The following is a 13,069-nucleotide window of genomic DNA, read 5'->3' as shown; positions in this document are numbered from 1 at the left end:
ATTTCTGTAGACGATTAAAGCAAACAACTTTTGTATTTTTTGCAAAATGAAAAAAAACGAGTTTTCTGCAGTGATCAAACATCTACATATGAAAGGTTTAACGCCGAAAGAAATCAAAGTCGAGTAGGATAATGTTGACAGCACATCTGCACCAGTGTTTGCGACTGTATACAATTGGGTGAATGAATTTAAACGTGATCGTACATCCACATGTGATGCACCTCGTTCGGGACGTCCAATTGAGGCTACTACGCCAGAAATCATCGATAAAGTTGACGATATTGTTTTGACTGATCGGCGAGTGAAAGTGCGCGAGCTGGCTGAGGCCACAGGCATATCATATGACACAGTGATTTCAATTTTGCATGAACAATTGGGTATGAAAAAGCTATCGGCAAGATGGGTGCAGCGTTTGCTCATTGCGGACCATAAGCGCGACCGTGTGACAATTTCAAAACATGTTTGGAGATGTTTCAACGTAATCCAGACGAATTTCTGCATCGATTCATTACTGGGGACGAAACATGGATCCATAACTTCACACCCAAGACGAAGGAACAGTCAAAACAATGGACTTCACCGGGTGAACCAGCTCCGAAGAAGGCGAAGACCGTAAAGTCGGCCGGAAAGGTGATAGCCACAATTTTTTGGGGTGCACGCGGTATAATTCATATCGATTACCTTCCGTCGAAGCAAACGATCAATAGCGCATAAATATGCATTACTATGCAGCCTATTGGACCGTTTTAATAACATTTTAAAGAAAAAAATGTCCCCATTTGGCGAAGAAGAAAGTGCTCTTCCATCAAGACAATGCACAGGTTCATACGTGCCCGGCATAATGACCAAATTCAACGAATTCTGCTACGAATTGCTTTTCCATCCAGCATATTCGCTAGATTTAGCCCCTTGCGACTATTTCCTGTTTCCTGAAGAAACTTTCTGAAATGGTTCGGAGGAAAGAGATTCACCACCAGAGAGCAGCTCATCGGCTTATTTTGAAGGGTTAGACAAATCATATTATATGTATTCGGACGGCTTAAAAAAATTGGAGAATCTTTGGATCAAGTGTATTAAGTTGAAAGGAGACTATGTTGAGAAATAAAAATGAATCGCTTAAAAAAAATGTTTTTTACTATATTTTTCTAAAAATTATTGACTTGCCCTCGTATAGTGAGTATAGGACCCCAATGGATAGGAGAAAGAGCACCAATATTATGGCGAGTATAGAACCGCAACGGATGGGACATATCTCATTATGCACACTATTTGGCAACGTCGCAATTGTATCAAAATTACATTCATGATGTCATCGCCCGGACATGTCCTGAATGCTCATGAAAAAACAGTGCTTGTGAAAATGCAGACGTTGCATTCTTGTTATATTAAATTGCATCGATGATGTTATCGCTTGGACATGTTGTGACATGTTAAATGATGTGAGGGAAGAGAAATGGAAATAGGATAAAACGGTAATGTATCGAGAGAAAAAATGGTCAGTATATATGATAAGTATGAGATAACGCGCACGATGTCGACGGCTTCGGCTTCGTCGCTGTCCAATACCTTATAAACAATGCATATAAAGACGATTTGATAGCTGGATGCTCTATTAACACAAAGGCAATTGCCTCTGAACTGATGGCACCGATCTTCTCGTGGCGGCACTTTTGACTAGACTTGTTTTACATACAATGGCTGCTTGTAGGTAAATAAAATCCCGGGCAGTCTTGCTACAGCGAAGAATGCTTCTCAGCTTCAGTCTTGTCCGAATGCGCGAAGTGATGTGGTTTTTTTGTATTATATTATATAATAAGATCTGTTTTCTCTGTCGTTCAATTAGTGTACACTTTTGGAACTTAAAACAAGATAAGTATATGTTTAATTGAAAGTGAGAAAGGAAATTCTAGTGCAGTCTAATGCAAGAAAAGACTAATAGTTATTATTAAATATCTTCAACCGTTGGACTTTAAAAAATTTGTGATGGAAGTAGTAATGATGATAGAAGAGGAGGAGGATAACGACGGAGTATGCTCCCGCTGAGGAGGTCAAGGACGAAGACGTTCTCGTCAAGAAAGCTAAGAAAGACGCCTCCATATAAAATGACCTGACATTTTAATTTATTAATAAAACATATTATTTATTTGAAAAGTACACATGTTTTTAGTTTAATATAAAGTACAAACATGGAGGTTATATGTGGAACACAATATCCGATAAATGGCCTCGATTCTGTTTGCAAACGTTCATTCTTTTGACAAAATTTTCAATGACATTTTGGCATAATTGCGGACTAATTTCATTAATGGTACGTCTAATTTCTTCCTTCAACTCCGGAATGGTCTGTGGATCATTGGCATACACTTTTCCTTTCAGAAAATCCCAAAGAGAGAAGTCCAATGGCGTCAAATCGCACTTGGTGGCCAATTCACATCGCCGCGGCGCGAAATAACACTACCATGAAACTTCGTCTGCAATAACTGCATTGTTTCGTCCGCAGTGTGACAGGTTGGACCATCTTGTTGAAAGAATATGTCTTCCAAGTCTATGCCGTTCAATTCTTCCCATAAGAAGTTGGTTATCATGTCACGATAACGAACACCATTGACGGTAACCGCATTTCCCGCAGCATTCTCGAAGAAGTACGGCCCAATCACTCCTCCAACCCAAAATCCGCACCAAACAGTGACTCGTGGTGGATGCATGGGAAGCTGTTGGATCACTTGTGGATTTTCAGTCCCCCAAATTCGACAGTTTTGTTTATTCACGTACCCATTAAGTTGAAAATGCGCCTCATCGCTGAAGATGATTTTCTTCGAAAAATCACCATCGATTTGTTGATGCTCCAATATCCAATTGGCGAATGTACGGCGCTGCGCATGGTCTGCTGGTTGCAGTTCTTGTGTCAATTGGATCTTGTAAGCACGTAAATGCAGATCTTTCGTCAAAATTCGCTGCACAGAGGATCTTGAAATGTCCAATTGCTGAGCACGATGGCGAATCGAGGTGGAAGGACTTTCGTCAACACTCGCACTCACTGTGGCTATGTTTTCATTCGACCGACCAATACGAGAACGGCCACTGCTTTTCGCGGTTAAAAGTGAGCCACTAACCTCAAATTTTTCTATTAAATTCACCACAGTATTGCGAGATGGTGCGTTATGATGACCAAAAGACGTGCGGACTTTTCGAACCGTCTCTGCAAAATGTTCACTATATTTGTAGTGGATTTTCACAATTTCTATGCGTTGCTCAATCGTGTAATTCTCCATGACTAAACCACAATACTTCCTGATGCCAGTTGTTAAAGGTTAGTACGTTACGTTCGCTGCAAAAAAAATGGCGCGCAATTTAAAATGTCAGATCATTTTGAGACACCCTTTAGATCGATCCATTGACGTCATCGCAAATGATAAATGAGATGAGTTTCAGATTATTTGAAAGGAGAAAAAGGGGAAAATTGAATAGGTCCCTGCACCCCTGATGTCATGGCCACGTCGAGAGCGCTGCTGGTTACTGTATTTGTGTCCCAGAACCCCCCTAATATTACTAATTACTATTGGACTATTTTTACAAATGTTTTAAAGTGATCTCATCATTTCATTTTATTCAAATTGTCTTTGTTTACAAATAGCATATAAGAAGAATTAATGTGTCGCTTATGACACATTTTTCGCTTATAACGGCACTCAGTATGGCTGGAGTGAATACTCAGGGTGTTAAGTACTTTGTTTTATATTTTTGAAAGAGATTGTTTCTTAATTTTAAAAACAGATTTTATATTTTGTTAATAAAATAAATTTAGTTGTTCTAATATTTTTTATATTTAGGAATTTATACATGTATTATATATATAATAAATAAAAGTAAGCGCAATTGCAAATTTTTTATTTTTTATTTTTGAATACTATTTTAATAATAAAACTAAATAAATAAGTAACATTTCTAATAGATTTCACAAATATTATTAAATATACACTGGGCAACAAAATTAACGCTGTTTCACTCTCAAAAATAGGCAAATTTCAAGATACAATAACTTCGTCAAAAATTGTCGTATCGGGATGTTTAAAAAAGCATTTTACAGATTGAAACCTCTACTTTTCAGATCATTACTTAAAAAACGGTCTCATGGAGATTTTAAGAAGTTACACAAACATAAATGAAGATATATTAGATTTCAAAATTTTTTATGAAATTTGCGGAGTTCCACGGAGTGGAATAAAAATTGTATACAAATGCGATTTACATTTTTCGAAAGAGCGAATCTTTATCTATAATTTGCTTTTGTACGAAGTTCCGTACCATTTTTCTTCATCGAGTTATTTAACATTGAAACAAAAGGGCCATTTTTGCTTCAACGTTGAATAACTCGATAAAAAAAATCGTACGGAGCTTCGTAAAAAAGCAAATTAAAAGTAAAAATTTGCTCTTTCGAATAATGTAAATCGCATTTGTATACAAATTTTAGTCCACTCCGTGGAACTTCGCAAATTTCGTAAAAAATTTTCAGATTTGATATATCTTCATTTATGTTTGTAACTTCATAAAATCTCCATGAGACCGTTTTTTTAAATAGTGATCTGAAAAGTAGAGGTTTCAATCTATAAAATACTTTTTTAAACATCCCGATACGACAATTTTTGATGAAGTTATTGTATCTTGAAATTTGCCTATTTTTGCAGAGTGAAACAATGTTGCGTTAATTTTGTTGCCCAGTGTATTTGAATGAAATTTTTTTAAAAATATTTAAAAAAATTATATTTTTTTATATGATTTAGTACATAATAATAATTTTAAATATTTTTTTATTTATTTTAAAATATTTTTACTTTTCTAAAAGATATTTTAAAAATATTTTGTGCTGTATAAGTATGAACATCAATTGCAATAACAATCCTAACAAAAAATTTCGCTGCAAATGACTGAAAGCATTTTTCAGGGATTTTCAGTAATATTGAAAGACTTTCTTAAGGAAACTTAGGGATTATCAACGAATTCTCTGAAAGTCATTTTTAAATATCAAAAATACTTAAATTTTGCTGAAATTCGGAAATTTAATGATGTCTCTGATAATAGAATTTTCAAGTTTTTTCATTTTTTAGAGATTTTCAGAGAATTCTTTACAAATCGTTTCTAAAAATCGTGTCTAAAAATCTTTTAATTTCGCTGAAACTCGGAAATTCAATGACGCCTCTAAAGATTGAATTTTCATAATTTCTTACTTTTCAAAAACTTTCAGCGCGTTCTCTGAAAATCATTTCCAAGTGTCTAAAATTCTCAGAATTTTGTTGAAATTTGGGAATTTAATGATATCTCTAAAGAGAATTTTCATAATTGTTCACTTTTCAGAGACTTTCAGTAAATTCTCTGAAAATCATTTCTAAATATCTAAAAGTCTCTAAATTTTGTGGGATGTTTCTGAAACTTAAATTATAGATAATAAATAACACACTTGTCAATTGAAGAAGTGACATAATACGCAGGAAACTCATAATCGAGAGATTCCAGAATCGAAAGATTCGAATCCCACTAGGTAAGCGTATTTCAAAATAGTTTTAGATGAAATTATTACATATATCTTTTACGAGGTGTGATCAAAAAGTAAGGTGACTTTTTGAATTTCGCGCGCTCTGTACACTCTAATTTAAAAAATTTTTTGTTGTTGTGTTGGTACACTCGTCACGATCATACATATGTTCACAGTTTTGACTATATAGCATGTGTTGTTTTTATGTGAGAGGCATAAAGGTTAGACTCGTGTTTGCGTGTTCGGCGATTTTTTGCTTTTGAAAATAATGGAGCAGAGAGTTTGTATTAATTTTTGTGTAAAAAATGGTATTAAGTGTTCAAAAACTCTTGAAATGTTGACAGTGGCGTACAGTGAGTCAACTTTGAGCAAAAAAAATGTTTATAAATGGTATAAGTTATTCCAAGAGGGCCGAGAAAATGTTAACGATGAACCTCGCTCTGGACGCCCCAGCACGTCAAAAACTGACGAAAATGTTCAGGAAGTGAAAGAAATTGTGTTGAAAAATCGTCGAATCACGATTAGAGAAATAGCTGATGATCTTAACATATCGTTTGGCTCATGCCAATCAATTTTAACGGATGTTTTGGGCATGACACGTGTGTCAGCGAAATTCGTTCCAAAACTGCGTTCCAAAACGTCGTTACTAGTGAGTAGTTTTTTGGCCAAAAACAATACTATGATCATGCCTCAGCCACCGTATTCACCAGACTTGGCCCCCTGCGACTTTTTCCTCTTCCCAAAATTGAAAAGGCCCATGAAAGGACGAAGATTTGCGACGATTGAGGAGATTAAGGCTGCATCGCTGGAGGAGCTCAAGGCAATACCCAAAAGTGCATTTCAGAAGTGTTTTGACGACTGGAAAAAGCGCTGGCACAAGTGCATTGTATCAGAGGGGGATTATTTTGACGGGGATAACATAATTTTGGATGAATAAACGAATATTTTTTTATAAAAATGAAAAGTCACCTTACTTTTTGATCACACCTCGTATGGAAAAACTTCCATTAGAAAAGAAATAAAATTTGTAAAATCTTAAAATATGAATTTTTTTTCAAGTATCGCATTGAAAATCTGAAAATCTCTAACAAATTCTGAAAGTCTTTATAAAAGTTATGCGTTTTGTGGGTTTTCTCCGTGTCCAAATCCATTCTTGAAATGCCTAAAGTCTGAAAGTCTTTGTTTATATTGTAAAAAATTTTATGAAAGTCTTTAAAAATCACTGAAACATTTTGACAAATCTTTAAAATTATACTGAAAAATTTTCTGAAAAGCTCTGCCACGTGTCCGAAAATATGAATATTTTCAGAAAAATTTTTATATTCTTCAGAGAAATTTTCGGAGAAATTCAGAGAAATTTTTTCATCAAAGAATTAATTAAAAATGACTTACATCAACTAGTTTATCAATAATAGTTTGCACGTGTTTCCAGCATAGAATTGAACCGATGGAAGAGGCTGTCAGACTGATACTCGCTGGTAATAACAATTATCGCATTCTGTGACTTGAGCCGAGTGCTATGCTCCCATCCATCTCTTAAATCGCGTCAGAAATCCCAAATCTCGGCACTGATTAGACATATCAATAGGCATACACTGCAACGGATTATTCTTATTATTTTACTTATCTATATAAATTAACCAAAATAATTCGAAAACTCATATAAAATAACTTTAGAAAAATTAATTTAAATGCGGGAAAATCGCTGTATTGATCTCGACTAAGATCTTGCATGATGGGAGGATTAGCTAATGGGATTAGTAGAACAATAAAATACTATACTAATGTACCTTCCAGTGCAACAAAGGAAAATTTCTTTTTGCTTAAAATGTTAGGTGGACGTACGAGAAGCACTAATAGACTCACACGAAAGACTTTGAAAAATACACACCTCCAGTAATAAAAACAAATATAAGTTTAAATGAATATTACTCAAGAAATCACTTATAATTCAAATGAATTAAGATACACATTCTATATTTCCGTTTTTGCTCAATACTATATTTCGATTTCTTAATATGTCAGTCATGTACTGAGGATGACCTAAAACTGAGGTCGAAATATCTACGGAATTTTTTGAATAAAATACATATTTTTGTATATTCTGTGTCGGTTCATATTAGATTTACCATATTAATACATTTGATTAACTTTCATTTGACCACCTTTAAAATTTTTAACATTTTATTAGATACTAAATAATTGAGTAAATGTACTTTAGGTTACCTCACTGATTTGAGTATCCTTAAAAAATGTTATACAGAAGAATATCCTGAATGATTTCCCACAAAAATTAAGTAGGGGACTGCATTGGTTTAGAAAATATAGTTCTAAGTTAATGATGAAAATAAATGATTGTCTTCGTTCTGCGTTACAAAGTGTATGCATGGAGGCGGTACATGCCGTGCCGTCTAATATACTGCGGCATTACACAGCTCTCACTTTGCATATACTTTACAATGCAAAACGAAGGCTACTATTAAAATATGGATTAGATTAGGTTATATTTTTTACGGGCAATGTCACCCGTAGGGGCACGTACTGCCAACACGTATACATTTTTTAACGCAATACGAAATCAACCTTTGCCAAGGGGCGCACAACTTTTTACGCGAAACGAAGTCTATCCCACCCTGCTCTCTGTCTAGAAGCATACGATTTGTTACGCGTTCATAATAGTATATCTCATATTCCAATAATGTCACCTACATATTGTATTATATGAAACTTTAATTTATCATATCTCCTAAACCAATGCAGTCCCCCACTTAATTCTTATGGGAAATCACTCTGTATACTCTTCCCTACAACATATCTAAAGGATATTTAAATTGGTGAGGTATAACTCGAAGTATACATTTACCAGTAGTAAGTAGGAAGATATAGCGCGTCAAAACAAACCCCCTCCATACCTCCCCTGACGACATGGGCGTAGCCTAGACGTGTTCGTTTGAAAAAATGGTACACTCTGATTAGTCGGTTGGTGAAGGATAATTAAATAATGAGTGATAATAGGGTAATTAAATAATGCGTTTTAATTGGTTCGCTCTATAGTTAACAAAGACCTGACTTGCTCCATATCTTTCCACGAGGTGATTAGAGAAGGGAGTGGTAGAGGATCTCCGACAAAATGGAAGGTGAAGTCCGAAAAGATGGCGAGTGGAGATTAGAGCAATACTTTTTGTCATGATACGAACAACAGAGATAAATGACAGGTAATTTTATGATGGTTATTTTTTGTTGGCACAACTCAAATGTCTCCGACATTTTAATGAAAGTATTTTTATTATTTATGATGAAAATTTTTACAAAAATTATTGAGTCGGAAGATTCTTACTTTTGCTTGGAAGAAAGTAAAACAGGAACAAACATATTCAACTGACATGATGCGACATCTCGCGTATTACTTAAAAAAAATTCTTTTTATACCGTATGTATTTAAAATACATTATGTCTGAAATATTTGAGAAAATATGTCTATTATAAAAGAGAGTGAGGTGAGGAGTAAGAAACAAACGAAATACAAGTACAAAATGTTCTTTTTTTTTTTAAAAAGAAAGATATATTACATGATATAGCTAATTTACTTTTTTAAAAGAATACATGATTGAACATGACGATACAGCATGAGAATTTACAAATTTACGTTTACATTGAGAACAAAGTTTTATGAAATAACTGTACGATTATTGCGTTTACAATCAGAGAAACAGACTAACAATAAAAAAACTGGCTAAGATTATAACCGTTACACATAAAATGTAGAAATACACAGCAGTATTGCCCACAAGTTTGAGAAAACATTCCTTGTAACATTATCATATTCCAATGATACGTAGAGGAGTTTTGGGAGGGGCGTAAGAGAAATCTTGGATCTAAGGGCAGCATGCTGTACCTATCGAAATACGTTCCTGTTCTGTGTTCATCGATGTAAAAGGCGATCAGTGTTGGCTAAGTTGATCGTAATAGTCCATGTTAGCGACAATGACAGTCGACCTTATCCACACCCTCAGCAGTTGGTCAAAAGGATAGACCTCCGCATGCCGGGCACTGAGATGATGTAATGCGTTTAAAAGTTCCAGTAAATTCCAGTAAGTTTATAATATCATCGTAGTAGAGCGTAAGAGAGGAAATGTTTTAAATTCAAAATTTACCTCTTTTGCCGGTGTGTGCAATGTGAAATTCTCAAAAATAATCGACGATTGCGAGACGCTAGTGTTAGCTTTATCTCTATCAGTCAACGGGTCGAATTTTGGAAGATCTTTTTTCATCGCTTGTCTTTTTTTCTCCTCGTCGTCGTTTTTTCGTCTTTTTTATTGCGTTATCTTTCCTTCACGCTTTAATGTTGCGGATTATATTGTATTTCTGATTTTTAAATTAAATTGAAAAATTTTTGTTGTCTATTTTTTTGACGTCGCTTTCGCTCCAATTTTCTAAGGGAAAACTATCGTAGCTTGAATTGCTGCTATTTCGTATAGTTAGCCAACGTTTCAATTTGTAAACGTTGCTGGAGAGCGTTTTTGGAGAGTAGATTACTCAGATAATCTCCACTTGTCCTCTGCTATAAATGTAGCGTGCATGTCGTGTAATATTTCACAAATGTATCGTAAAGTATTTACGATTGACTTCTCCGTCGAACCATTCGATTCCGTGTAAGCCAGTTGTTTCCTCGTCTTACTCTCTCGGGTAAATCACCAAAAGGATAAGGTGAAATCATAATCCAGTGTCCGGTAATCGTCACATTAATGGCAAGAATCGCGACTTCTTTCGAAATAAAATTTTCTTCGACATCGCGAAAATCTTCTATGTTGATAACTATATACATTATGATATTCGAATTTTCGCTACTCTTTTTACGTCACGAAATGTCCACGTCGGTGTTACGAGCAAGATTAAAGCTTTTTTCGCCATCTTGCGAATCAGATGAGAAAAAAAGTGTAATCGGGGGGAAAATAATTTTTTCGCGAAAGACAGGGCTAACCGGAAAAGTTGACAATGACTTGACACGAGGATTCGATTTCTAAAACGTTATCAAACATAGACAATACAATTAATAGTTACAAAAAGAATCTTTTCGAATCTTACTTCTAATCGTAAGTTTCAGTATTTCACGAGATTCCAATGTCCCGCGCAATTAGCGGATAGATCTAAAGTAAGATCGAAAGCGAAAAAAGTGTAACCATTGGAGTAAGCATTTCTACTTATAGAATTACTCTCATTCAAAAAGAGAATGCCTGTTTCGGAGATTAAGGTGTGATAAGCTTCAACGTAGAGCGGTTTGTCTTTCGAAAAGTTTGGCTGTAACGGTCTACTGGAAATTTGCATGCCGTCGACGTACAGCGAAAAGAAATTTATTCCGTAATTTTTGAAATTAAACCGGTTTAATTTTCTATCGTTGTTAAACGCCTTGTTATCGACAAAACTATTATTCATTTCGGTAGCTGTCCGAGTATACTATACACTATTTCTTCTATTGTTAAAAACAAGCGAATTATTCAGGTGACCTGTTTTAAATGCCCCGTCCTGTATACGTATATATATATATATATAGTGTGTGTGTTTCATTTTAATTGCCCCAGGCAAACATCTTGAAAAATATGGAATATACAAAAAATGTTTCAGACAAAAATTATATGGGTTTGAGGGCGACGTAAGATGGTATCATTGGTTTGACCTTGTGTGGCGTTGTCAGAGTCAGACAAAGGTCACATTAAAGTTTTTAAATGAAACCCTCTATTTTTTATTACATATTCTTGTACCTTATCTCGAGAAATTTCCAAAACACTATAATAAAATATTTTTTGTTAAATACTTTTCAAGTTATGAGGCTTGAAATTCATAGTATGTGCCGGCATTAGCATTATCCAAAGTGTACCGGCTGATGAAGGCAAGACCCGAGTAGTGATGCAAATTTCGGGCCACTTACAGCACGCGATTAGCGCCACCGATCGGCGGCCTGGCGCAACCGGTAACAACACAAGCATAAGCCCGTGTTGTGTGACTTGGTTAGTTAGAAGCGTGCCAACTATACCGCTCTGTCCTTTTTGCACTACGTTCTATTGCTTGCCTTGTCAGCGCGCTGAGAACGAGAGAGAACCTTGCTGTTTCACAAAAGCTAGCGTCGAGCCGGTCGAGTGACCGAAATGTTTTCTCGGCTTCTCGACTCTCGACGTCAGGCGTATATCAAGAGACATGAGGGCATGGGAACGTTCTAGATAAAACATAAGTTTTAATAAATTGTAATAATCATATCCCCCCCCCTCCTCCCCATTAATCCAGAATATTATAAATCATGTCAAAAAAAACGCGATAGTTGACGAGAGATTAATTGTTTATGATTTTCCATTCGTCTTATGTACCACGGTCATAAATTCGATCCGCAAGAAATTGTGGTCGAGTAAGATGTGAGATCGGAAATAAGTACTATAATTAGTAGTAAACATATATTGGGTTGTTCGGAAAGTAATTTCATTTTTTCCCAATAGAAGACTTAATTGTATTTTTTCACAGCCAACTTCACATTTAAGCCGCATAATCATTATATATTTTGACAGCTGATATAGCAAGGCTTGCTTGTGAAAAAAGTTCGATTGATTTTACGCAGTAGTTTTTGGTTGGTGCCCTATCAAATATGGAAAGTGAAAAGCAGCATTTTCGGCATATTTTACTTTTTTACTATCGAAAAGGTAAAAATGCTGTTCAAGCAAGAAAAAAATTATCCGATGTATGGAGAAGATGTATTGACAGAACGCCAGTGCCAAAACTGGTTTGCAAAATTTCGATCCGGCAATTTTGATGTTGAAGATGCACCACGTTCTGGAAGGTCAGTTGAAGCTGATGAAGACACAATAAAGGCATTAATTAATGCAAACCGGCGAATAACAACTCGTGAGATCGCTGAGAGATTAAATTTATCGAATTCGACCGTTCATGATCATTTGAAATGCCTAGGTTTAATCTCAAAGCTCGACATATGGGTTCCTCATGTTCTTTCGGAAAGAAATTTGTGCCGTCGCATTGACGTCTGTGATTTGCTTCTCAAACGTCAAGAAAATGATCCATTTTTGAAGCGCATTATCACTGGGGACGAGAAATGGGTTGTCTACAACAATGTTAAACGCAAGAGATCGTGGAGTAAAAAAGATGAACCGGCTCAAAGCACTTTGAAAGCCGATATTCATCAAAAAAAGGTGATGCTATCTGTTTGGTGGAACTTCAAAGGAATCGTTTTTTTTTTAGCTTCTACCGGACAACATAAAGATCAATTCTGAAGTGTACTATCATCAGCTGGACAAATTGAATGATTCACTTAAACAGAAAAGGCCAGAATTGATCAATAGAAAAGGTGTAGTGTTCCACCAAGATAATGCGAGACCTCATACAAGTTTGGTAACTCGCCAAAAGTTTTTACAGCTTGGATGGGATATACTGCCATATGGGATATACACCCACCATATTCTCCAGATCTGGCACCTTCTGATTATTATTTGTTCCGGTCTCTACAAAATTTTTTAGACGATAAAACCTTTACTTCAAATG

The 13,069-nt window shown here is 35.4% G+C and overlaps 1 protein-coding gene and 1 pseudogene across 1 annotated transcript; both read left to right on the top strand.

Moving 5' to 3' along the window:
• The first annotated feature begins 229 nt into the window (after window positions 1-229).
• On the top strand, window positions 230-1,051 carry LOC108751490 (annotated as a pseudogene).
• A 2,219-nt stretch (window positions 1,052-3,270) lies between these two features.
• LOC108751482 lies at window positions 3,271-6,467 on the top strand. Its single transcript, XM_018491717.1, has 2 exons — window positions 3,271-3,310; window positions 5,875-6,467. The coding sequence occupies exons 1-2, from the start codon at window positions 3,271-3,273 to the stop codon at window positions 6,465-6,467; spliced, it is 633 nt and encodes a 210-aa protein (XP_018347219.1).
• The last annotated feature ends 6,602 nt before the right edge of the window (window positions 6,468-13,069 follow it).

The sequence above is a fragment of the Trachymyrmex septentrionalis genome, unplaced genomic scaffold (assembly GCF_001594115.1).
Source record: "Trachymyrmex septentrionalis isolate Tsep2-gDNA-1 unplaced genomic scaffold, Tsep1.0 scaffold45, whole genome shotgun sequence".
In the NCBI taxonomy this organism is placed as follows: domain Eukaryota; kingdom Metazoa; phylum Arthropoda; class Insecta; order Hymenoptera; family Formicidae; genus Trachymyrmex; species Trachymyrmex septentrionalis.
This window is presented reverse-complemented; position numbering and strand designations above follow the sequence as displayed.

Coding starts and splice junctions, on each gene's coding strand:
- LOC108751482 (XM_018491717.1), top strand. CDS start 3,271: ATGACTAAACCACAATACTTCCTGATGCCAGTTGTTAAAG. Junction 3,311..5,874: donor CCTGATGCCAGTTGTTAAAG/GTTAGTACGTTA, acceptor AAATGTTGACAG/TGGCGTACAGTGAGTCAACT.